The sequence below is a fragment of the Strigops habroptila genome (genome assembly GCF_004027225.2).
Source record: "Strigops habroptila isolate Jane chromosome 13 unlocalized genomic scaffold, bStrHab1.2.pri S16, whole genome shotgun sequence".
Lineage (NCBI taxonomy): Eukaryota > Metazoa > Chordata > Aves > Psittaciformes > Psittacidae > Strigops > Strigops habroptila.
Window position 1 is genome coordinate 8665570 of NW_022651054.1, and position 24946 is coordinate 8690515.

At 39.3% G+C, this 24946-nt stretch overlaps 1 protein-coding gene across 2 annotated transcripts in view; it reads right to left on the minus strand.

Moving 5' to 3' along the window:
• Window positions 1–824: 824 nt before the first annotated feature.
• The window catches only part of GOSR1 (golgi SNAP receptor complex member 1), a 30224-nt gene continuing 6102 nt past the window's right edge, over window positions 825–24946 (minus strand). For both annotated transcript variants that reach the window (XM_030472392.1, XM_030472391.1), the window contains exons 7-9: window positions 13789–13818; window positions 5165–5247; window positions 825–3945 (exon numbers count right to left, since the gene is read on the minus strand). In XM_030472392.1, coding sequence (XP_030328252.1) covers window positions 3821–3945; window positions 5165–5247; window positions 13789–13818 — 238 coding nt within the window. In that variant the 3' untranslated portion in view covers window positions 825–3820. The remainder of the gene's footprint in view (window positions 3946–5164; window positions 5248–13788; window positions 13819–24946) is intronic.

Consider the following 24946-nt stretch of genomic DNA (forward strand, 5'->3'; position numbering starts at 1 on the left):
GCAAAGATTGTCATGGGGAAAGAATCAAGCACTTTGCTTAGAGTTCTAATTTATTATTAAATTACATATCAAAGCTTTTTTTTTTTTTAGTACATACAGAGAATGCACAATAGGTGAGAACAAAAATAATTACAGTTACAATAAAATAAGTTTCAAGAAGTTATATGAAAAGCAAAATATCAGAAAGTGCAATCAGAAACTCAGTTACAGGGGTCTGGACCGGGATACTTTGTGAGAAAGGGTTTTGGTTTCTGTCTTGAGTGTTGACTCAAGCTGCTGTCCTCACTCAGTAGGAGACAGACCAACAGCCACTTCGGTATTCCTGACTGAGAGCATCACCACTGGTTTCAAATACCCAGCTGACAGGAGAGATACAGGGCACCAAGAGGACTTGTCACCTAGGATATGGCTCAGTTTTGTCTCGGTATGTCTTTCAGTGGAGTCTCCTGTGCTGCAGGGTGCTCCACAGGACCACTGCTCTGAAGGATTTCATAATCAAACACCAGTATAAGGGGGTTTGGAATTATTTCCTTCTTCAAAGCAATAGAGCTGTTACCTCTCCCCCTGTGCCAAATTAAAGCTTTTCTTGGGGAAAAAAATGTCAAAGTAGGAAAAGGTTCTGCATCAAGTGATCTTGGGACACAAGCTGCTACATCTGGGCAGCTAAAAGAGTCCTGACTACACAAGTTACACAATCAGAAGGAGTGGACCAGGCTTCAGTCCCTGTGCAGCAGCTTTGGGGGAGCTTCAGCTCCTCAGGGACAAGCTCTTGACAATCAATCTGAAGCTTTCACGTCACCTAAAAATCTACTTCTGCTCTTCCATTTTCAATATCCAGTGAGGAACTGACTCTTTCTTCTCACCAGAATCTTAAGGCCGTTGAAAGGAAGGACTTCTAAAACTACAGATGACAAATTCTAGTTGATTATTCAGTGTAATGAATCCAGCAGGAATTTACACCACACTTTGATATGCAAAAGCTCCTGGAATCAATATTGGTTAAGAAAAAACACTGTGCCTTCCCAGGAAGGACACGCTCTTGTATTACCAGAAGCCCCCACTGCTTGGTCCCAAAGCCTCCCCCCTTGCTCAGGCTCGCTCCCAAGCAGGGCCAGGGGTAAGTTATGGCTGAGATTTAAAGAGTGTGTGTGGGAAATGTGCCCTGTAGAAATACTCTGGATTTTCTCACTTCATTTCAATGGCTTAGCAATAATTTTCTTTGCACAATTCTACTTGGTCGAGTTACAAAACTGCAACTTTGCCAGGAATTGCAGAAATGAGACTTGAACCACGTTTTTTTCCCTTAGAGCAAGAGGAATCACACAGAAGGAAAAGCTTAGAGAACATATTTAGCAACAGGAGACATACAAACCTATATTTTGGGATTTGAGATGAAAAACTACAATCCACTGTTTTCATTTTACAGCCCATTGCTCCAACTACAGCTCCATGTATTAGAGATGTCCAGGAGAATTAGTGAGTCTTTCTCCTGAGCTATGTGTGAGCACAAGAGAGCAGAACTGCCTGCTCACATTGCTAGAGCACTACCACAAGATGATAAAGAGAGAACTACAAGGTTAATTAAATGTATTATTCAACACAAACCTCTTGTCTCAAAACCAACACAAATAAAAACCATGGAGGGGTTGCCAACACTGAAACCATTTCCAGTAAAGCTTTATCAGAGATAATTCAGTATATTTTGGTTATTTTATACTAAAATATATCAGTTCCTCCATAACATTTTCATAACATGAAAAATCAGTTGTTTACATATTTATTATAACCTACATTTTTTCCATAGCAGCTTTTTCACACAGTAAGATTAAATATATGCACCAAATCATCAGTTGAGTCCAGTAAAAAGACTTGTTATAAGATTAAATAAATGAATTTATTGATGGTACTGCAGATCTTATATTGCCAACTATAGAGCAACCACGTCCTACTCCTACAAATCCTAAACAGAAGCACAACTGCTGATCAGGGTCCCTCAGGGTGGTGAAGGAATCAAAGAAAAAGCACTGGGAGAAGAGGTTTGATCTCCTACCACAGAGATTCATTAATAAACCTCCTTTATCCATCCAGGTTTTTCATAAACCCCTTTCATAAACATTTCATTTCAAACCAGGCGCATTCCCAAATCAACCAAATAATCACCCTTTCTTTAAAATACAAGCCCCACAGGTTTACGCGTATCATTCCAAATGCTTTCCAATCCCAACAATGACTGATTAGAAAGTCTTTGTGGACTTTTTAGCACAGTTATTAGTCTGCAAACAAGCCTTCCAATCCATACAAACATTTTAGGCGCAACAGTGTGAGTTTTTCACACTACACAGGCAGGAGCCTCTACTCCCTCCAAAAGGAACTGCACAGACACTATAAAAAGCAGTAAAAAATTGTGTCTGTCCCACTAGACTCTGTTCCAGAAGAGAACTTGGAGCCTATTTGACATTTGTGGGTAATGTTATACATGAAATCTGTTAGGAGCACTGCAAATTGATTGTGAAAAGAGTTAATCAAGTTCTTGGAAAGCTATTTCAGTGCCTCAGTTTGAATTTATTGAGTTATGATATGACAGATGGAAAAGAGCTGTTGAAAGAACAGGAAAATCTGTAATTTGTGAATGTGCAATATCAAAGCCATTCCTGACGTCAGCTTTGTTCAGAGATGGAAACACAACAGGATTCATGTTGCACGTCTGGACAAAAAAGACTTTTTTCTCCCCAGATACTGGTAAATAATACTTGTTTTACTATTCATACATTCAACTTTTTACTATGAGGAATTATGTCCCTAAGTTTCACACGCAGATGCATCTGCCTCAGGTAGAACCATTGCAATTCTTATTTCCAATTGACATCTAGGTTATATCTTACTTACAGTGTAAAAATAATAATGCTATTAGAATAACTTTATCTAAATTACAATATAGACTTTTCAAACTGCTTATCATGTCTTTATAAAGACCTTTATGATGCCAGCCAAAATCAAAGTACTTACACCCAAAAGACTACTTTTAGGTGGAACTCATGTTTGGTCACTTCTCAGATGACTGAACACTACAGTAAACAGCTGCTAGGACACTGTGCTCCCTTTTTACAAAGGGGGACTTGTTAGTCCCTTTAAAGCCACAAGAAACCTTACAACTCTTCCTCAGAGGGTAATTTATTCATATTCTGTGCAAAAAGTGAACTGAAGAACCCTTTCTGTTTGTTTTTTTCACTTTGAGGAATTTGTGTGAAGCACAGTTTTCACAGCACAAATGATGCAGAACTAACTATCTCAACCATGAGTTAAAAAAAGGATTACAGAACATGTATTTAGTAGTAAAGCAACCTGATGGCTTAAAGCTGCAATATTCTTCTCACAGGGCAAAAGTGTTCAGTGTGCTTGGCCTACGGGGGAACACAGGTTTCCTGCTGAGTTTCCACCCAAGGCAAGCGTAACGATTTTTTACCACTTACAAGCCAACAACAGACTTCCCTAGTGCTGCTGAGCACAGAAATTGTTCTCCCTGTTCTCGTAAGCGTCCCATATTTACTTACCTTGCAGTGAAAAAGGGAATTAAAGACAAACAAATCCCACCAAATTTAACCAAAGCAAGATGTATGGCAGGGAAGGAGGAACACCGCAGCTTCAACCCAAACCCAGTGTCGCAGTCTACCATCATAAGCTCTAGACATCATGCTGATGCTCCCAGCCGTGATGAGCAGGCTGTCTGAAGTCTGTCGCTTCCCCCACTCACTTTTCCTTGACTGAGGAGGGGAAAGGGTTGGTGGTGATGAGTTTAGCAGAGTCCATCGAGGAACATCCATCAATGGAAAGCGTATAGCAGCAGTAGGATGGTACAGATGCCGATAATGCCACCCAAGATGAGGGAATCTCGTCGTTTCCGAAGGTTGATCCTTTGAATCAGGCTGTTCACTGCTGGAAACCGATCTTTAAGGAGTTGGAGTCAAGGTCATATCAACAAACACTTGACTTCTTAACTAACAAGCCCCAAAGTCTGTATGTGGAAACCTCAATACTACAGTACACAGAAATGCAGAACTACTCCCAAGCTGGAGAAGGCAGATGCAGTAAAATAAACCTTCATTAATAATCAAAGAAAAGGGAGAACTGAACAGCTTAGAGCTCACATGTACGCAGAATTCATCACCTAAATTACCAGCATTTGGTGTTCTTTAATCTCTAGTAGGTGAGGCTTAGTTACTTTTAATAATTGTGTTTAAATAAGTATGAAAAAAAATATGGGGCAGTTACATAAAACAGCTGTGGAATGTATTTAATAGAACTGTTACTGGTGAAGGGAACACCAAAGGCATTTGACTGAGAAAATCATGCACATTGCATGACTGTGCACTGCTCAAGTATAGCACATAAGGAAGAACTCCTACTGTCAAATCATAAAGATGTAAATCTTTATGTCTTTATGTAATCTTTTAATTTACAAAACACAACTGCCAACAAGATACTAAATCTCAGAGCTTCATGTCTTTGGAACCAAGAATCTTTCAAGGCCAAAGCTTATTGAATTTTTTTTTGTTCTTGCCACTTGCTAAGAACTGTAATGAAATTTATGGGTTACCAAGATCCATCTCTTCAGGATCTAAGCTGTCTAATCAAATGATGTTAAGGTTGTTCCTTGGGCACTTATGACATGAAGGAGTAGGTGGGAAAAGGACAAGCATGTATGACTTGACAATCTGGCACACTCTTTAGCCATGAGCACAGAATATGAAAAGAAGCCAAGAAGCCAAACTCTCACATCTCCAAGACTGTGACAGGCAAGAGGTCATGAATACACTTAGCTGTAAACCATAACAAGCAGCAATGTACGCCAAGCTTCAGCTCTGGATAGCCTTGTAAGCAAAAAGCAAGAAGTAAAAGTGAAATTACACTTTTACAAAACCATAGAGCAGGGAAGGCCATAAAATACTGCTGCAAATCTCTACCTGAAAATTAAGCTACATTGATATATATGCAGTATTCAAATTGGAGTAAAACCAACTTACTCACCACACTCCTTTTTAAGATACTTCAGACATCATCCAACCACTGACATCGCAAAGCATTTTGATCCCCAAATGACAAGAGTGAAAAATTGTACTATACCTCTTCTTCTGCACTGGCAGCACAATATTTTAGGAAAGGATACTAGCCAAGGTATTCATCTTGCTTTGTATTGACTTCAACATCCCTCTCTGCGAAGTCATATTTTCTTTAGTTGCCATGGCAATGCTGGAGAAAGAAGAAGAGTGGATCAAGTTGTTGGTGCTAAGAATAATCTAGAGCTAAAACAAGAGGAAAGCAAGAAGGCAATGCTTCTTAGAGAACAATGAATGAGATGAAGCCATATGAATGAAACCACATTTTTTCCATTAATCCCTATCTTTTACACTTAAACGATTTCTCTTTCTCTATAACCCATTAACAACTGAAAACACTGAGATTTCTTGAAACAGGCAGGGGTTTGGCATATCTCCTCCAGCCCAACAAACAGCAGCACTACATTACAACCAAACCTAAAAGGTACTCTTCTGGCATAAGTTTTACATTGAGAAGTTTGTTTAACCACAGAAGCCCCACACTTACTTTCACTCTTTCATACGATAGTTCTTGTCTGCCATCAGGATATGATGGTTAGAGAAGTATTAAGCAAATAAGAGCTGACTCACAATTACAAATCAATTTGCAAAGTGAACATGCTGGCTGAGAGGAGACGTTAAGTGCAGTGTGAGACCTGACACAGCTCATAGAGCTCCACACAGAAGGTTTCTGGACAATCAAGCTGGGACATACAGTCACCAGGTCTTTGGAGACATTTAAGCACACCAAGATGTTGGGATCTACTTGTTTTGACTTAAGATTAATACTGTCCCCTGAGCCTAGAGAAGTGGTGAAGCTTGGATTCTCCTGCATTCTCTTCATAGCAAGCCCAACCTGTTTTCCACAAGCTGGAGCTGAGGGAGCTGGTGTATAATGAAATCATATCAAATGATGCTTCCAGCACAGCATAGGTGAGAGAAATTTTTGGTCCTAATTAAGAATATTATCCATGCATATGTAAGTTTTTATACTGTTTCGTTACTAATACATGGTCCAACTGCATGTACTTTATCTAAATATAAGAACACAAACCAGGTGAATATAGAACAGATTTTCCCATTTCACATTTAATACATTCTGGAAGTTAGAAAAAGGCAACTGTGCTCTTAAAAATAAGACATTTAAATAAAGATTTAAAAAACCTATTCAGCTGACAATTTTTTTCTCTACCTTGAGTTTCTCTTCAGCTCGTAAAAAAAGAGTTATAGGGTGGAAAATGAAATGGTAAGCTTCTACTTGTAGCCTCAGGTAGTATGTCATGTAGCTACTTTGAATGCAAGAGCTTTGTCAAGACAAACTGCAGACTCATTTAGGCTAGAGAAATGGTACATAAAAAGTTTAGGCTCTTGAGATACGGTGCTTAAGAAGGAGCAGTATGACAAATACTGCTCTCCTCAGCTGCCGTGCATTGCAAAACTAAGCGAAGTAGGACTAAACACAACATGGCTGGATAATAATTCAGAAAATGTCACCTATATTGCTGCTAACTATATTTACCTGAACAACAATGATTAAAACAAGTTCTTAGACAAGTTTGTGAGCCCTCAAATGTTCTGGAAGAATAAAAGTGGAACAACACAACGGATACAACAAAAGGGACGTAAAGCTGCCATTTCAGAGGACAACAGATAGGAAAATGCAAAATGCTTCTTTCACCCAATACAGACATCAACATTTTCAAGAGTATTTTATGCTTGCTCACACTCACTAGTTTCTGATAAAAAAATCACAGCTAACATGATCATTACTTCTAAGGTGAGGGAGGTTCAAAGCACAAGCCCAACATTGTTCTCAAGTTCCGCAGTACAAACTGGATGTTGTATTTTACATAGAGCCTTAATATTTACTACTGAACTGTGTGAATGTCCAGACTACATCTGGTCCTCAAGCACTGTTCTGAACTGAATTTTTCTGGGTTTCAAAGCTTTGAGCTTATCTTTCTGTAAGAGTTAAAATGTTTGAAACATCATCTGTCCAGATATTAGTACTAAAGTACTTAGGTTGACCTGGCATTTTAGTACTGGAAGGTGATTAAAAAAAAGCACCTTTATCCATCCTTAATGTATCTTTCCAGGTAAGTGTGGTAGGAAAAGTCACACAGACAAATTGCACTTGTACACTCGGTAAGCACAGAACGGGTGTTCCCAATGTTTTTATAGCAAAGACTGTTTGATACACTTTATTTCAAGTTTCTCTGGGAACAAAACATCTGGAATGAGCAGCTCTGGATCATCTGGTGTTCCACTGGCTTCTCTACTAGGACACTGCAGCCAGTATCATGGGAACAGCTGGCAAAACCCAGCAGAGCCAAGCCAAACAACTGTCCTTCAAGTCTTACAGCAAAAGGTCACTATCACAGTTCACAAACATCTTTAAGAAGAAAACAGCCTGGATCAATGATCCCTAAAGTGTTTCTGGAGCAGTGAGTTCCTTTGGGCTCCCTTCCATTATATCTGTCTACTTCACCTCAAGTAGCCCTTGATAAAGGATCTTCAGCCTTCCCATAACGTGCCAGGCAAACTTTCAGGGAGAAAACAGAAACACAAGGAAAAGAAAACAGCCACCACCTCTACAGGTGGAAGCTGCCTTTTCCAACTGGTTTTGTCCATAAAAACTAAGAGATCACCAAGCCAAAGAGTGAGTGTTCTAAGAGGTATGATTTTGGTTTCAGCAGCAGAAGAATACCTTGGCAAGCAAGACAAGTTCATGGCACAAATCTATGTGAGAGAGAGGGGCCAGCAGGGCTAGCCGATGGCTCTCGTAGCTTTCAGGTCACAGAAAATGCTCTTCCAAAAGCTCTATATAGGGAATTCTTTTAAATAGAACAACATGCATTGACAGGGCAGATCAATAAATTATTTTAAGCTTATTTTAGCATCTGGTAAATTTGGATATACATTTAGGAAACTGAAGATTCATCAGTCATAAAGAGACTACGAACAGTTTGATAACATGTAGGCAAACCCCTGGCACTTTCTATACGATTTCACATTTTAATCCAATTTTGATGTGTTAGCTTTAAAAAACAAAAAGAAGGAAGTTTTAGGGCAGAACTATGAAAAATCTTCAAGCTTTTTTTATTTACAGCTGGCTACTTAGTATTTTTCCTTCTATGCTTTTGAAGTGCCACATCAGCACAAAGCGAAAATGAAACTGATGGTTAACTGGAAGCGACAGGACTTGCAGTCACCTCCTTGATGTTTATAAAGGGGTTGCCAGAATCTGCAAAAACAACACATGAAAGTCTACAAAGCTTCTCTTACACTGTGTGTGCTTGTTCCTGCGGATATAGTAACTCATTTACTGCAACTGATTTGCATTACATGGGGCAGCTTTTTCAGGACTAAAATTAGTAGAAATGAAAGTGAAAATTAGATTAGAGGAGAAAAGACGGATCAAAACATTGCCTATCTCTGAGTATATAAAGAAAAGCAGCTCAGAGAAGGTGCTAACAGATATCATGAACAGAGAATAAACAGCTCTATATCAGTATAGAAAAAGCAGTTACCATCAAAGGCTGGAAAAGGGGCTACAAGATTAGAACAGCAAGTACATCAAATCGTATCACCTGTGAGAAGATACGGTATTTGACAGATTATATACATTTACAACTCAGCATACAGGTATTTTAGTCCTCTAAAAAGCATCAAACTCACAAAACCATTACATTTGCTATTGAGAAGAGCACTTGGGATATTTTGAATTACTAAGAGCCAAGCTGGAAAACAAAAAGCTTTTCTAACTGCACACAGGAAACCTCGCTCAGTAACCCAGAGCTTACCTTACACCCCCACACTGACTTGATACTTGTCCAGATGAGGTTTTAATACAGCATTGCTCAAAGCACTCCTGAATTAAGCCACATGTTTTCCTAAGATGTATCCAATGACTCATTAAGGTATCCGTTAATTTACAGAAGTGAAAATACAAGATGAGTGCCAGGACATAAAGTGTTCCTGAGACACCTCCAAAATGCCTTTAGAAATGATTATTACAGACTACCATGGAACACAAGGTTCCTGCTTTAACATTGGAGGAGTGAAGCTGCCCACTTCATGTAAAGAGGCAGGAACTGTTTAAGTTTACATATTACAAGATTGGAACCTTCTTCACTTCTTTTATCCATCATTTAGAAAAATTCAGCTCAATGGGCTAAGTTTTACTGAAGGGCTCTGAAGAAAAAAGCCTGCAGTGATTATCATTTTTAATATGATACGGTCTAGTAATGAAATGTAATTGTGATCTCCATGAACAAGAGTTTAACTGGATTCTAGCTACCATTATCAAGTCAAAATTCAAGCACAAAGCACTGTTCTTCATGTATAATTTGATGATTCAAAACACGAGCTGGTTTGCCTCAGCTTTCATATCTGTAAAGGAGACTATTAAACTTAATAACTACTAGAAAACACACAGCTTCTGGGGAGTAGTCCTCTGACTGGTCTTGTACAGCCTTAAGTATTGCAGCTTCCTCATATCCTTCATTAGCCAGTTTTGGTTTCATTCCCATCCCTAACATATGCTCATTGACTTACTGTTACCATTTGTTCACTGACAAATGCATTTTAAATAAAATTAATCATATTCTTCCCATTCACAATATTGGCCCCATTTACTTACTCGACACCATGATCTCCTCACACCAAGAATATGTTTTTCTTACTCTATGAAACTTCTATGCAGCATTTAAGATAAAAGATTAAATGATTTTTACTGGAATCAAGATGACCCCGATTCAATGTTTCAGTTGGAAACCAGCAGGAACTGTTCTCAGTGCTGCACTGGCCTCAACTACTAGAGTTGGGTGTAAACCAAGTTTCTAAAACCAGATGGTATCCTGCTCTCTATATTTAACACTAAAGCATGGCTGAAGCACAGCATTAAAGATTGCTGCATTTCTGGAGAGATCTCTTCTAGGTAAGCCCCAGCTCAGAGCCACAAAGAGCCCACTCATCTCTACCACACATCAGCAGGAGCATCTTAAATTCCTGTGCTTGTAGCTACATTTCCTCAGAATTTCACTTATATTTCAAGTTTATCCTTGAATGTTCAGTAGTGCTGGGGGTATGTGAGCAACTTCAAAAGTAAACCAACTGCTATTTGTACATAGTTTGCAGTTTTCACTGGCATGGAAAAGTACAGACTGATAAATACTTCCAGCCACCTCCATAGTCAAACTAGTCTAACATGCAGAGATACACCTTTAATGCTGCTTGAAAGTGTTTTTACCTAGACAAATATTTAAGCTGTTAGGTATTTACACCTCATGTAGCAGCCATACACATACAGGGTATTACACCAAGTGAAACATACCTAAAAGTCAACTCCTTGCTTCATCCATTGAGACAGCTCAGCCAAATCTACATTGATGAGGAACTAGAACAAAGCTCTAAAGGAACAAGGCCTGTTTTTTAAAATCAAATAATTTATGTATTACTGGAACTTGAGCTTCATTTTGTACTCCATGAATCATACTTGCTCATTTAAATTCATGACAACATCTACGATTAAGGGAATGGACTCTGTGGCTCTGCATAGAAATGGAAGCTCTGGTTTTAAATTGGTACAAATTCTGATTATATCGCTTCTTCGTGTATACATACTTGTATCTATAAATACCAGTGTATATAGGCATACATACACACACACAACCTTCCAAATTAAAGACTACTTTTCATGAAGCCCAAGATGAAAACAAAGGGACCATTTCCTCAGACACTGTGGCAAAGTTCTTCTGAAAAGAGCCAACACTCAAAATCCACCTCCTGCCATTCCATTCTGTAGTCATGATTCAATGCAAGTGAATTTTCCCTTTTTATTAAATCCTGGTTATAACCTAAAGAAATACCCCAAATACATAAGGAGGTTTTTTAATTAAATCTATGGGATTAATCTGGGAGCAGTGCAATCTGTTAATATACAAACACTGACAAATCAGCCTGAATCAGGCCTCAGAAACAGTATTACAATGAAATCTTCAGAACTTGTCACACTGTGCATGGAAAACGATACAAAAACTCAAACTGAGCCAACCTAAAAACGTAAGCTGTTGGAAAACAAGAAATAAATTGTTTGCTATTTTGGAGAAGTGATAATGTTTGAAAATGAAACCCCGAAAACACCAAACATATTAAGCGAAATCTATGCTTCTATCTAAATCTGGCCAAGAGAAGTGAGCACTGTTCCAGAAGAACTGCAGTACAAAGTATCACATCCCACTCGTCTCTGGAAAGAAATATGCTGCAGTAAGAACCCAAATCACATAATTCATTTCAAAATTGATTAAAAGTTCAGCACTATCAAAACATCTGGAAGGACAGCCCTACTCATCGCTTTAGTTACTGAATCATCTCAGCTTAGGCGCCCATGTATTATCTTGCACATATGTTTGCTCCCGTGGAGGAACCATACAGAGCAAGAGTCAATTTTGGCACCTCTTCAGTTCTCTACAGAGAATTAGAGGAAGGGTTTCACCATCAGTGCTAACTGCAGTCACTGGCAGTGGGGTCACTAGTATGCAGCTTGGCAACAGAAGGCTCTGCCCACAGGAAAATGCTTTCCAGTGTTTGGAATCACTGCTTAATAACAACCCCTACAAAAATACAAAGTGATTTCTTGACTTCCTGAATTGCACCCAAATAATGAGTAATGAAGCAGATGTAAGCCTTGAAGACAGAGCAGTATTAGTAGCCAGAATAAGCTAATTACATCTCACTTCACCCGAGGAATCTGCATTCAAACAGCTTCCCCCGCACAATTCCCTCTTTTATTTGGTTTACAATAGATAAAGCAATTGATGATCCCAAGTTGGGTAAATTTCTATCTGGTAAATTTACTTCAAATGCAGCAGGGTTTACCACCAGTTAATATCATACCTGAATACTTGCAATTATTGGGGATGACAAGAAAAAGAGTAAACCAAAGGAATTCACCCTGGTTTCAACAGCTGGAATCAAATTAAGGTGTTTGAAATGAAATTACATCTCCTGCTCAAGGTAGTTACTAAATGACTTCTTTGCCTACAAAAAGAAACATAGAATTTTTGGCAACTACAACAAGAATTTCATTTACTCTAGATAATAAATGGTGCAACAAGGAGTGCTGAAATCCAGCCTCTTAAATATCGAGGTTCCTTTATTAACAGAAGGAATGCTTTCAGTAAACGGCACCAAGGAGCTCTGACCCAAGCCATGTGGTTGGGATTACTGCATGAGAAGCAGCCACTCAAAGTCAACCACAGGACTGCAGCTCATGCAAATGAAACTCAAAGCAGTTTGAAACCAGCTTGGACACCTGATGACACCACGGAGCTTCTGAGTAGGCTCAAAACTGATGGGAGGAACCGGGGTGAGCATTCAGGCAGGTGCCCTGCTCTGAGCTCCAGTTTGCCACAGCTACATTCCCTTGCACAGGTAAATCAACACAGAGCTTCACTCATCACACATAGTCTTAGCTTCCCTGATGACATTTAATCAAGAGGCTAAGTGACGTGCTCAAATGATAAAATACAAGTCATTTTGCAGGACAGTAAGCTTAATAAATCACCATATGCTGTTTGATGCTCTAGTTAGTGGAGTGGCAGCAAGTAAGATTCAACGAGTGTTGAGCATCTTTACAAGAGGGAGATGTAGGGCTACAAGTATGGCAAAAAAAGAGAGGAATTTTGATTGGGAAAGGCCTAGAACCCAAAGTAAAACAAACAGTCACAATAACTGTGCTAAGTTTGGCAAATATCTTTATGAGGCTGTGGTGAGATTATATCCACAATTCAGACATTATTGTACTCACCACTTCTGGTTCATCACTGCACATTAATGTGGCTTAACACATTCTTCCACCGTGTTAATTAGACTGAGCCTACTGTGTGTATTTAAGCTAGCCAGCCCTTAATGGACACAGAGCCTTGCTGCACCTCTAATTACTCTTCTTGATCACTTATGCCAGTACATGCATTATCCGAAAGCTTCTCTTGTTTTCCTTCTTACTGGTTTTTTTAAAGCAATAATCTAAAATCTAAACCATTCACTCGGGCACTCTGAATTCTTGGTTTGCAAAATCCCAGAGTTCAATGGAAGCCTGGGAAGGGCACGGATGAGACAAGTCATTTACGATACTATGGTTCTAAAATTTCTTGAGCAGTTAGAGAAGGTATCACCCAAGTATTCAAACCATGTAAAAAACCCCAAAAGATAAATAACTGTACAGCAGCAAAAACCTCTTAAGCCCTTGTGATAAGAGCCCTTATCTGTATCAGCTGCACAGTAGGGTGCTGAATACATTCAAGGATTACAGAAAATCACATTGTTGAAGAGTGTCTATGAGAAGAAACATCTTGAATACAGGAATAGCCCTCAATAGCTGAATAGTCAGCTCAACCTGACATTCATTCTGCTCAATCAGTCTCCGTTTTTTGTAGGGGCTATTCACTTTTGAATAGAAATCTAGATTTTCTAAACTAAGATGAATAAAATATTTGAGCAACATCATTATGTCAACATTGAAGAATAATAAAACCCCCAAATGAAAATAATCCCACCACGTCATTGTAATATTGCCCATGAGCTGTGAACAATACAGTTATTGTAAAAATAAAATGACTGATGTCTTTAGACACAATTCAGTGTAAATGCCAATTGTGCATAAATTAATGAAAATTACTAAGTTCATTCCTACCTTATTGTTTCTTCTATCAGCCGATCTGAGCTGAAAGCCAAAAGAAAAAGAAATGAGGTTAAAAAAAGTAACAAGCACTAAGTATTATTTTAGATTATTAAATCAATGGTCGCCATAACACAAACCTTAACAGATTCACCCTTAGAATGGCTTATTTCAGGATGTTGTCACTTTTTGCACTACATAGATTTGTATATCTAATGGGAGTCTTTGAGGAAGACAGGCAGTGTCCTCTAGAGAGCATTTCCTACCTGTATGCAAGAGCAGATGCTCCATGATTTGTGGCTAATGAACGTTTAACTGAGCCTGATGTGTACCAGGTGCCCAGGAGAGTTTGGAAATGAATATTGGGGAATGAAGAATCTAATTTTATTGGTTTTTACTCCTGGCCATTCCTGCTTACCCCTTCAAAAACCATAATTACCAATAAAAGTTGAGACTTGGTTCCAGCTAATAACATCTCAGAACACTGCTGCAGAGCTAGTTTACCAAACACTGTTTTATGGTGGTTAGAGGCAAGTTCTTTCTATAGTAATACCAGTTAGATGAGAATAAAGCGATGCTTATGGGAAACAGAATACACACCATCTGTAAGAGAAAGACCCTGATAACACGTGTCCCCCTTCCCCCTCACTGCCACACATCAATTGAGTTCTATGTAGCATTGCTGGGAAAAGGACAGCCTAAAATACAACACCAGAGAGAACATGTCACTTAAACACGGATGTGCGAGAGTGGAATGACAAACAAGATCCTCAGAAGACTGGAGCAATTTCTCTTTTTCTCTACTCAAGTTCTTATAGACAGGTTTTTAATCACTGTTTAAAATGTATCTTGTTACAGCAATCAATATCTCAAGTGTAACACTGACACAGAATAGGTGACTGCATCCCTGCTTCCCATACTGTGGAAACAACGATGCATCCCTACAATTGCTCTGTTTATCACAGAGATTTAAGTAAACTCTTGTCGAACAACTGAGAAAAACATATGAGTTTGCAGTTTAAGAAGGAAATCAATTTGACAAAAAGGAGTTTTATGCTGTACTGCATATTGCCTCCAGTCTGAAAGCAGAATTTATTGCTGTCAAACTAAAAGGATTAAAAGACACTGAAAGAGCATGACCATCTTCATCGTCCATCCTCCCTGTTCTAAGTGTTTTGCCACCTCAGGAAGGGAAGGGAAGGTACCAACAGCCTCTGACTCAGCTGGAGCTGCCTGATTTGGAACTTTTCTTCTACCCACAGAAATTCTGGAGATCCCCCCACACCTCCAGCTGGAGGCACAGCGAAGGAGCATGTTGTGCAGGGTGTGCATGCGTGTGTAAGCTGCACTGGGGGGAGAGATGCTAACAGCATGTCCTTATTTGTCTGTGAAAAGCAGTGAAAACAAAGGTTGCTATATGGAGACAGCACACAGCACTAAAAATATTTTGACTGATTTTAAGTTGAGAGGAACTCAACTGGGGCAGAAAACACTGCAACTGGAACACTTCTTTGGGCTCCCAAAACAAAGCCACGCTCCAAAGATTCACATCAGTTGCAAGTATATCAGTTGAATCAAATAAAAGCGTTTTAATTCATTGTGTGGTATTTACCACTGGCAGAGAGAAGTAGAACACCATGGTTCTGTACACAACGTAGTAGAAGGAGATTCAAGTCTCACAGCGTCTGATAATGTCCCCAAGGCAGCAGAAAAGTGATGCATTAAAACTTCTGCAATCACTGATTCTCAAAGATACAAAATTCAACTGAGCATGTGTCTTTCAAACACAGGCAGCCTCTAACAGACAAGTGTATTATGTGGGCAGGGCATAAAAACAAACTGCAAAAGCATCACAAAACAGCCTGAAAAGCAAGAACAGTGCACAAGAAGGCAGCATTTTTAAAATTAATAACAAAAAGATATCACGAGCCTTGCTGGAAATGAGCTACAAAAATCCTGTGGAACAGAACATTGCTAGAACAGTCCTATTAAAAAACAACCTACTCTGGAAAAATTATCACGAGCATCATCAGCTCCTTGTCCACTTAACTGATGAAATCATAGTATGTTCATGTTGATGAGCTGAAGATGACAGGGACGTTGAACACATTCAGAGACCTCAAGTGAACTAGGATGTTCTCCAGGGTTTTCAGAGTACAAAAATTAGGCTTACCAGTTTGCAGCAGACACTAACCGCTTTTTATGTTAGAGAAAGCTGTAGTTAGGCAGTTTTATTACTTAAGAGACATAACTACAAAAAGCAGTTAAAAGCTTTAGATTCAACTATCTTAAACTTCATTATTTTTTATACAGGAATGTAGGGATGCACACATATCAAAATAAACCTTGGAAATGTGGCTACCTGGAAAATGATGGCAGGTAGAATAAACATTTATAAACCCAGTAATAAACAGTTCTCAATAGCAACAAATGCAGACAGATGCAAATGCCAACACAAGGCATTTAACAGGAACCTGAAGGCACAAGATCAATGCTTCCCGAGTGACGTGGCGGTCACGCCAACTGTTTCAAAGGATGAGATGCAGATGAATTTTCTTCAGAATGACTGGTGTGTAGGTAAGGGCAGGCTGAACTAAGTTCTGTGAAGTTGAATACTTCCTGCCCAAGTTCAGTTTAAGCAGATGTTAGAGGCTTTTCTAAAGGCAATAACATGCACTCACACAGCATCTCAAAGTCCTTCCAAGTTCTTGGCAAATACAGACTGAAGCTTTCACTTAGAGTAACACCCAGACAGAAGCAAGCAGTTTGTTTCATCATTGTATATTTCATAACCATAGAAATTAACAGTTAGATTGAAGGGAGATGAGGAACACAAAGTACAACAGAGAGCCAAGGAAGTTTGCAGATCGCTGACTAATAATAACCTGTTTTACACAAATAGAACTTGTTCTCACAGCTATGAATAATGAACATTTCAACTGTTTGACAGAATAAAAAATAACATTGAAAGAGGTAATTTTGCTTAACTCACATTCAAAACACTACAAAAAGAGGCTCTTTAGAAACAAAACCAAACCAGATCTCTTGACTTTGTTGTTCTGCTTTCCAAGCAAAGAAAACAAATCCAGTGGACATCACCTTGTGCACATCCGAGCAAGCAAACGATGGTTCTGGGCAGTATCAACCTGATTTGCCATCTGTTTCAATAAGTTCTGCACTTTCACCTGTCGAGACAGATGGCACTTTGACAAAGCCATTGCAAAACACTATCTGAAAGGAATGCTGAAGGCTGCTGAGGCAATCACCTCCTGTAATAAATGACACAAGTCCACAGTAGCAGTCATGCACGATATCATCAGGCCTCCGTGCAACTGCTCTTTTCAGAAGATTGTGTAGTTTGTCATTTAAATATGCAGACAGGTAAATTAATCCAAAGGAGAAATGAAGTGCAATAGGCCTCCGAGACAGAAAATAAGCCTGTCCATCACATCAAGCTTTTACAACTAAAGAAGGCATTTTCTGATTTGTTTTTCTTAAGCAAATTTCTATGCCAGTAGTTAGAATTCAGTCATACAGATGATTACTCAGTGAGTACTGGGCTTCTCCCACATCCATAGATTTTGCTGTTGACTTACTAGTTAGATACCCAGTGCAAGCACTTGTCAGAGAAACAAAGTGGAGCAGTAATACTCACCTGCACACAGCTCATTTCTCAATGCACTTTAAACCCTTCAGATAAAATTAAGGGCGACATTAGCACAAAGAATAGTTTTAAAGGATTAGGGAAAACCCCTGTAGAATAAACTCATCTTAGCACTTGATAACTCTTTTCTTACCTTCATTAAGAATAATTACAGAAACAGTAATTTTACTTTGTTCTTTCTCTAACTGCAAAATCAGTCACTAGCACCAGGGAACATGGAGCCTTCAGCAAGGCAAATACTGCAAAACATACTTGATACTCTAATACAAATATAGAGATTATGATGAAGCAAATCAGACTTCTACAGTCAGTTATTTCCACCATAGTCGTAATTCCTAACTCACAAGTGAAAGAAACATTGCACACACACACCCCAAAACCCCACACTCCAACTCATTTTTTCTACTTGCCATTGATGTATCTGATAATCTAAAATATCTGAAGCTCTTTAAAAACCAAAGCAGAAGAATGTGAAGCATTCTGTGATAACAAACAAGATATTCCAGATTTTATAAGACTTCGCTTAAGCTTGATCCAATTTAGTGTCAGAGTGAATTCCACTGGAGCTGCTTAGCTACTTTGGACAGTCTACAGCTGCTAATGAGGACAAGAATTGGTGTAGAAGCCTACTACTGACTGAGACCCAACACAAGGGCATGGCGAGACAAACATTCCCTGGGAATACAACACTCAAACCCAAAGACATGAGGCAAGATTGGGCATTTTCAGGGATGAACAGTTTACTTACAGAAACCATTCTGAAAGCAGAGAAAGGTTCAAATACTGACACGAACTGCTATCCTCTGTGGGTTCCCTTTGTATGTTAATGAAAGCATAAACCTGGATGCTAAGGAGATGCAATGTTTTCATGCTTTCAGTTGCAGTAAGCAAAATGAAGCAAGAGTCTACAACAATCAAACATACAAAACCAGCACAAACATGAGCATTAAGTCAACATATAGATTTGCTCCAAAGGAACAATATGTTATTAACAACATCACACCTACAAACTCTCAACATGTAAGTAAACTTATTTCTGCAGATCACTGCACTGGGGAGTCTGACACTCAGGAATCACTTTGAATAACAATGAGGAATAGCTGCAAAATTGGAAAAGAAACAAAAAAGCACAATGGCACAACATCATATGGCTTTTAATCAATGCAAGCAATTTGTTACATCTAGAATGAAAGGCACTGGAACATAATCCATTGCTCTAGGCAGGAGTTAACTAACATTATTTGGTGCTGGATTTCTTTCCAGATTATTCATGTGTACTTTGTATCTGAGGAAAGAACATACTCAAGAGATATGCTTTTCACTGTAGGGAAGAATCTGCCAAAAGATTTCCAGGAAAATAAACTGGTGAAACCTACTCCCTCCAACCTACAATCTTATGACACAAAATTCACTAAGGATTGGACTCTCAGCTCCATCACTAAAAGTAAATGCCTTGACAGCTTATCAATTCCAACAATCTAGATTTAAGATAAACTAACGTAAGTACTTTCTTTGCAGCTGTCTAACCTCTATAAACATGTCTACAGATGCACCACAACCACTGAAAAGAACAGTTGTTCTAACCCACTTTAAAGACCAATTTAATGGATGTGAGCAAATACCAAGTGATGCTCTCCCTTTGCAGGCAGATCCCTAAACACAGGGATCCACCCTCACAGCTCCAGGAACACCAACAGGTTGTTCCTCCTGGATTTCCAAAGGGTACAGTCTGCACCTCTACTAAACTCCATTGACTTGTCTGGGAATTATTAACAGAGTGAAAGAAATGTTTCTGTAAAAAGAGGAGGTAGCCAAGAAAGCTCTTTGGCACATTGAAAGACTACTGGGGAGAGTGCCTGATGTCTGAAAGTCCCAAGAGGGTGAGCAACAGCAATACTCCTTCCTTTCAAGCAAATCTATAAGGAAATAAGAGCCTTCTCCATAATCTGCAGTATACAGTTTACCCAAAGAATGCAGTTAAGAACTTAAAATGAAAACAGCTCCTATCATCTAAATGAAGTGCAGGAGCTGGTTGCCTATTAGTAAGCACAAGACCAAGGCCAGGACGGCACCAACTGCCACATAATGAGGTTTCTAGAGGCCCTCTATTCATGGTTGTGAAAGTTCCTGGATAGATTGACCCTCCCATATAATTGCTCCATATTACCCATAGGAACAAAGTTAAATGAACTGAGAAGGGCAGGCCTTACTGTAAGTCATTATCAGTAACCACAACTGTCAGAACAATTCCAGTAACTTACTAATGGACTATATCGGCATTTCCTCAAACTCTCCATGCTGCATGAAGAACCAGCCTTCAGTGGGAGTGCTGTTTTCATTATCCCCTCCAGTTTAAAACACAGAATTTAGATTATACCTTTAACTAAAAGGAAAAACCCTCAACACGAAGGAACACAGCATTCGATATCCAACACTGATCTGTTGAAAAATGAGCTCTACCAAGACAATCAGCCATTACTCATTTGTTGAGCACACGCAGACAAGTTAGATGCACAACTTATAAGAAACACAAGCTGTTTATCATCTGTACTGTAACAAAAAAGGTTGGGCCATTTTTTTAGTTTGTGCTTTTTGGCTAAAGCTAAAAGATTTGTTCTACTCCTCACACACTGAGTAACCAAGAAAAGAGAACACGAGGGGGAATGTCTTCTAGAAGAGCCCCATCATATAAACAGCTTTGTAATGAACATCTTCATTTCCAGGGAAGCTAACACAGAAATGAGTTATCCCTAGGATGACAACCCAATTTTCATTCAGTAGGAAACCCTGATGGAAATGTATTCTGCTTCCTGACTGCATCTTCACCTGCTGTGGTTTTGAGGGTTTCTTTGGTATGTGTAGGAAGCTATATGGCTTTCATCCAGGACTTGGCTGAAGTGCCTCATGTTACAACTATCTACCTGCCATTGATTTTCAGAAAATGATTCTTCAAACTGCAAAGTTAACTATACAACATAATGAACACCAGTGGTTCAGAATTTAAAGTGCACGCTATTTTTAAACCATCCTCAATCCAAAGTAAGGATGCAATTCATTAACGGATGAAGATCTCCATGTTTTTCTTCTGACCCAATTTTGTTCTGAGGCTTGTCTTCTTATCCAAGACTGACCAAGATGCATTCTTCCAGAAGTGTGACTCAGTGCAATAGAAGCAAGTCTCTCAAGTGAGAGGAAGGCACTCTGCATCTTTCACTTGGCAACAAAACTAAGGTCCTTGAAAGGTTTTAAGCAAAATTACATTATCAGGCTAAACCAGGCATGCTTTAGTGGGAATTTGGCCCTACTCCTGCTTACCACCATGGATTTGACAGAAAGTACATACCCTCAGCAGATCGGAGTCAATGTGTTTTCTCAAACCACTGGTAAAGCAACACACTAAGATTCTGCAGAGCCTACCATTCAGCAGCCAAGGATGATGAGGGCCTCAGCCTGCTGCATGAGCACAGAGATTCAAAATAAACAAACTCAAGCATGACATTTACACAGCAACGTGCTAACTTTCCAGCTGTACACTCTGTATTTGAGAAAAATGGAAATAATCACTATTTAACATACCCATACACATCAAACAAAATTCAACAGCTTGTTTTCACTGGCGTTCCAATAGCAAATAATAAGCAAGCACTTCTAGCCTGAAAGAATAATGAAGTAGACAGCCATGCTGACAAAGAAATAACATGCTGCATTGGAATAAGGAGTGATTCTCAGATTCCGCCAAAGAAATTCTGTAAAGCTCCATAATCACTGATTCTCTTCAAAAGATACACCTACTTTTCAGAACGAACCCATGTAAGAAGGACTTCAGTTCTTGTCAAAGTCCTAATTTCAATACAGACCTTGGGAGGGGGAAGCTGTCCTAGTTAAGAAAGAGCGTTGAAAGGAAAGCTAAAGACAAATAAAACATGCATCACTGACTTGTTTATTTCTGAAACCGGCAAGAAACTTCAGAAGCAAACACAGAGCTCTGCAGTTTGAAGTGTGGTTTTATATCTCTCCCTCTCCCCAAATCAAGGGCATAGTGTTGTTTCTAAGGCAAAGCCCAGAACTGAGAAACAGCTAAGTTTTAGTCCCAACCACCCTTCTCTCCATGGTATATTCAGGTAATCCTTTCACACTGTGTTGTGAGGGTTTGTTCTTTAGTTTCTGCAGACTTTTGTAAAGACCCAGCAGAGTTTTTGCAGTCTCTTTCCTGGGGGTACATTTTAGACATACTGAAGTATAAAAACATCACAACAGTCATCAATGGCAGGGAAATTATTGATTACAGCATTTTTTAAAGCAACCCAACTATAAGAAAAGAATGCAAATAAACCTTGTGAGACAAATATACTCTTTGGTCTAGTGTTTTGGGGTAGGTTTGTGTCTTAAAGCCCTGAACACAGCACGGGAAGATGAAAAGCACTACTTGATTTTACTCTAATGAAGCTTCAGCTATTTTTAGAAAATCATGAAGTGCTTGGCTGATTTTCACATTCTTATATTAAGTTATTTATAAATAATAACAATACCCAGGAGAGCCTCTTCCTCCATTGCCTTCAGGCTTTGAACCTCCCCAAATTCTCATTAAACTACTTCAATAACTTGCTCACACAGTTTTATAATTACAGACACATAACAAGCAATGAAGTTCCTGGTTTTCTTCCAGAAGATGGGAACTGTCTCCCTCATTGAGCAGTATTTACTATTAAAATAAGAAAACAGACAAGCTGTTCTCAGTCTGGTGTTGCAGTTAAGTGTATGATATGCCCAAATCTTGTATTCAGTCTGGGATTGTAACAGAGAAGCCAATCCAGCCATTTAGGAAGTGGCTTTGTGTCATTCTGCCATGAATCTTCAAGAGACAGAGGTTCTGCCAGCAGGTTTGGAGATAAAACCCACTCAATCCCATTCAGAGATTAGGCTAAAGTAAGGAATCACTGATGCACAACTGCAATCGAGAGAACTCTGCCGCAACAGGAGACAGAGCAGAACGAGGAAATAGAATTGTATTTTCAAACAGGATTACAGTACAAGTTGTGCATCTTTAAGTAAGCTTTTGCAATACCAAAAATCCTCCTTTTTCAAATCCCTTCTTTGAAAACCACTTTATTTGTGCTGCTGCCCAGACAGAGCACACAGCCCTGCCCAAAAAGCCCACGTTACGGATACTGAATGGTCTCAGCTTTCCTGGGGCGCTGAGAGACAGATCAACTATGAAGGGTCAAGAAAATCTGCCCCCCTTTCATGTGATACTCCCCCTGCAATTGGAAGCAAAGATGAGGATGGAAGGGGAGGCAACAGCAGCGCTCTGGCTTTAATTCAATACTGAAGGTCCACTAAACCTGAGCAGCAACAGCACGGTGAATGGAAATGAGGGTGTGCAGAGCAGAGAGCAGGGATAACAAAAGGAAATTAAATGAAGGTAGAAAACTGGTTTCCTTTCCCCAGAACATCAATACACCTCTAATCAAAATCCCTGGAAGGTGTCCCCACATCTCATTAAGCTGACTTCACTGTGCAAAGCAGTACTGAAGTGAGAATCTGTAAGCAACCTCAGTATTTAGAGGAAAAATGGTCAACAAGTCACTCCCTCTATTAAGATCTGGACCGTATTACAAAGTTGGAAAGCAGTTTCCTGGTGATTCTTCTCTCCTGAATGTGGCAGCTTCTGCCCAAACAACAACAGGAAATCTGAAACAGTTCTGCTAAAACATGAAATGCAACAATAATAATAGTAATGATAACATTTAGTAGTCCAGAGTACTTCACATATATGAAGTACTGCACAAACATTAGTTTATCCTCATCATCTCCATGAATCAGGTATGTATTATTAATAGCAGCATTACACAAGTGCTGCAGATTCCCGTTATTTCTTTTGCTCACTCCTCTTATCCCTCTTTCCCATGCAGAGCACGTCCCTCTGTTTGCTCTCCTCCTTTTCTCCTTCAAAGTTTCTCACCCATCCCTTCTGGTCCCCCCACCCTCTGATGCGGTGCTAAATTTTAAGCCACACAGGGGTGTTTTATGTCCTTAGCTAAGGAACACTTCAGCAGGTTCATCTCATCTACCTGCATCACACCTCATACTCTAGGCTGAAATCTTTTTTACCAGATAGACTGATAGCCTGCACAGGGACACCCACCAGAAACCTGCAGTCATCTGTCAGCAATTAAAACCACAGCTCATGATCCAGGTACCTGCTTCACCACCAGCCACGTCTTTTGGGGGAGGACAAATGTCTGATTTTTGAGCACGGAGCTGAGCAATAAAGTAATAGTCCTACAGTGGCCCTACAATGACAGCACAAATCTACTCCAGTAAATGCTGGTGACCACTAAGTGGTCTCGTTTTCATCTAGTTTTACAATGAAGTCATCATAGGGAATAAAATCTGTAATTTCTATCTAAACCTTTGAAGCCTTCATCAATTTTTACACAAATTCATCACTCTCACCTGATACGGTATCATTCACTGACAATAAAAGCACCAACACAAGGGCAATTTTCATTTGCATACACACAATATTGCTAATTTAATCAAACACATCAGTCTCTTCCTTGCTGACAGATTATAACTCATCAACAACCGCAGAATTTCTCAGGGCAAACACTAAGTTGACTCCTTCCTCTGAGGCAGCACTTTTCAGGGCAGTTTTTCAAATGCTAAGCTAGATCTATTCATCAAAATTGTTTTCTTTAGGTAGAAAACAGTATCACAAGAAAATGGATGACTTGTTTATCTCCCTGGCCAAAAGCATACAAATAGAAAAGATGAGACAAACTTTTACTGAATGGCACAGACCCAAGAAAACAAGCGTTCAAACATCAACTGCAAACATGACCGTGCTAGATTTGGTACTGAAGTATCTGACATGACAAAAGGTAGGAGGTAGTAGGTAAAAGTATTAACAGGGCATCAATATTTGACAAGACCTGTCTTCCAGTCTCATTTTAATTAATTTAGCTACAATTGTTATTAAAAAATGTAAGCATTGTTGGTTTTCTCTCCAGAGGCAGGTAAAACTGTCCTTGATCTGTGTAGGAGTGGGAAACTGAGTAACTTAGAAACTTTACTCCTCTTATCCACAGCCAACTAAAATCTCTAGACAAATCTTTCCCAAAAAAACTCAGACTCAGCTGATTTATAAATGAATTGAAGCAGCAGCAAAGCTTTCAGCTGAAGAGATAAGAACACACATTGCTTTCCCTAGCTCTCCCAGGACTGGGAGCCCTGCATGCCCCCAGCCCTAGGGGCTGCCCTGGCAGCACCATGATCCTAATCTGAAAGTGCACACACTTGTGCCAGCAGCACTGACACAGCAGCCAGCCCTACCCAGGAGAGCGCATCCAAATGGATGCAAGATCCTCACAACTTAATAGAGAGCAGTTTTATGTATTACAGACATAGCAAGGGTTTGTGCAGTGCTTCAACTGCTGTCATTCCATTGATGTTTAATATATGTTGGATCCTTTTATTCCTAAGGATTTTGTACTCTCAGACTTATTT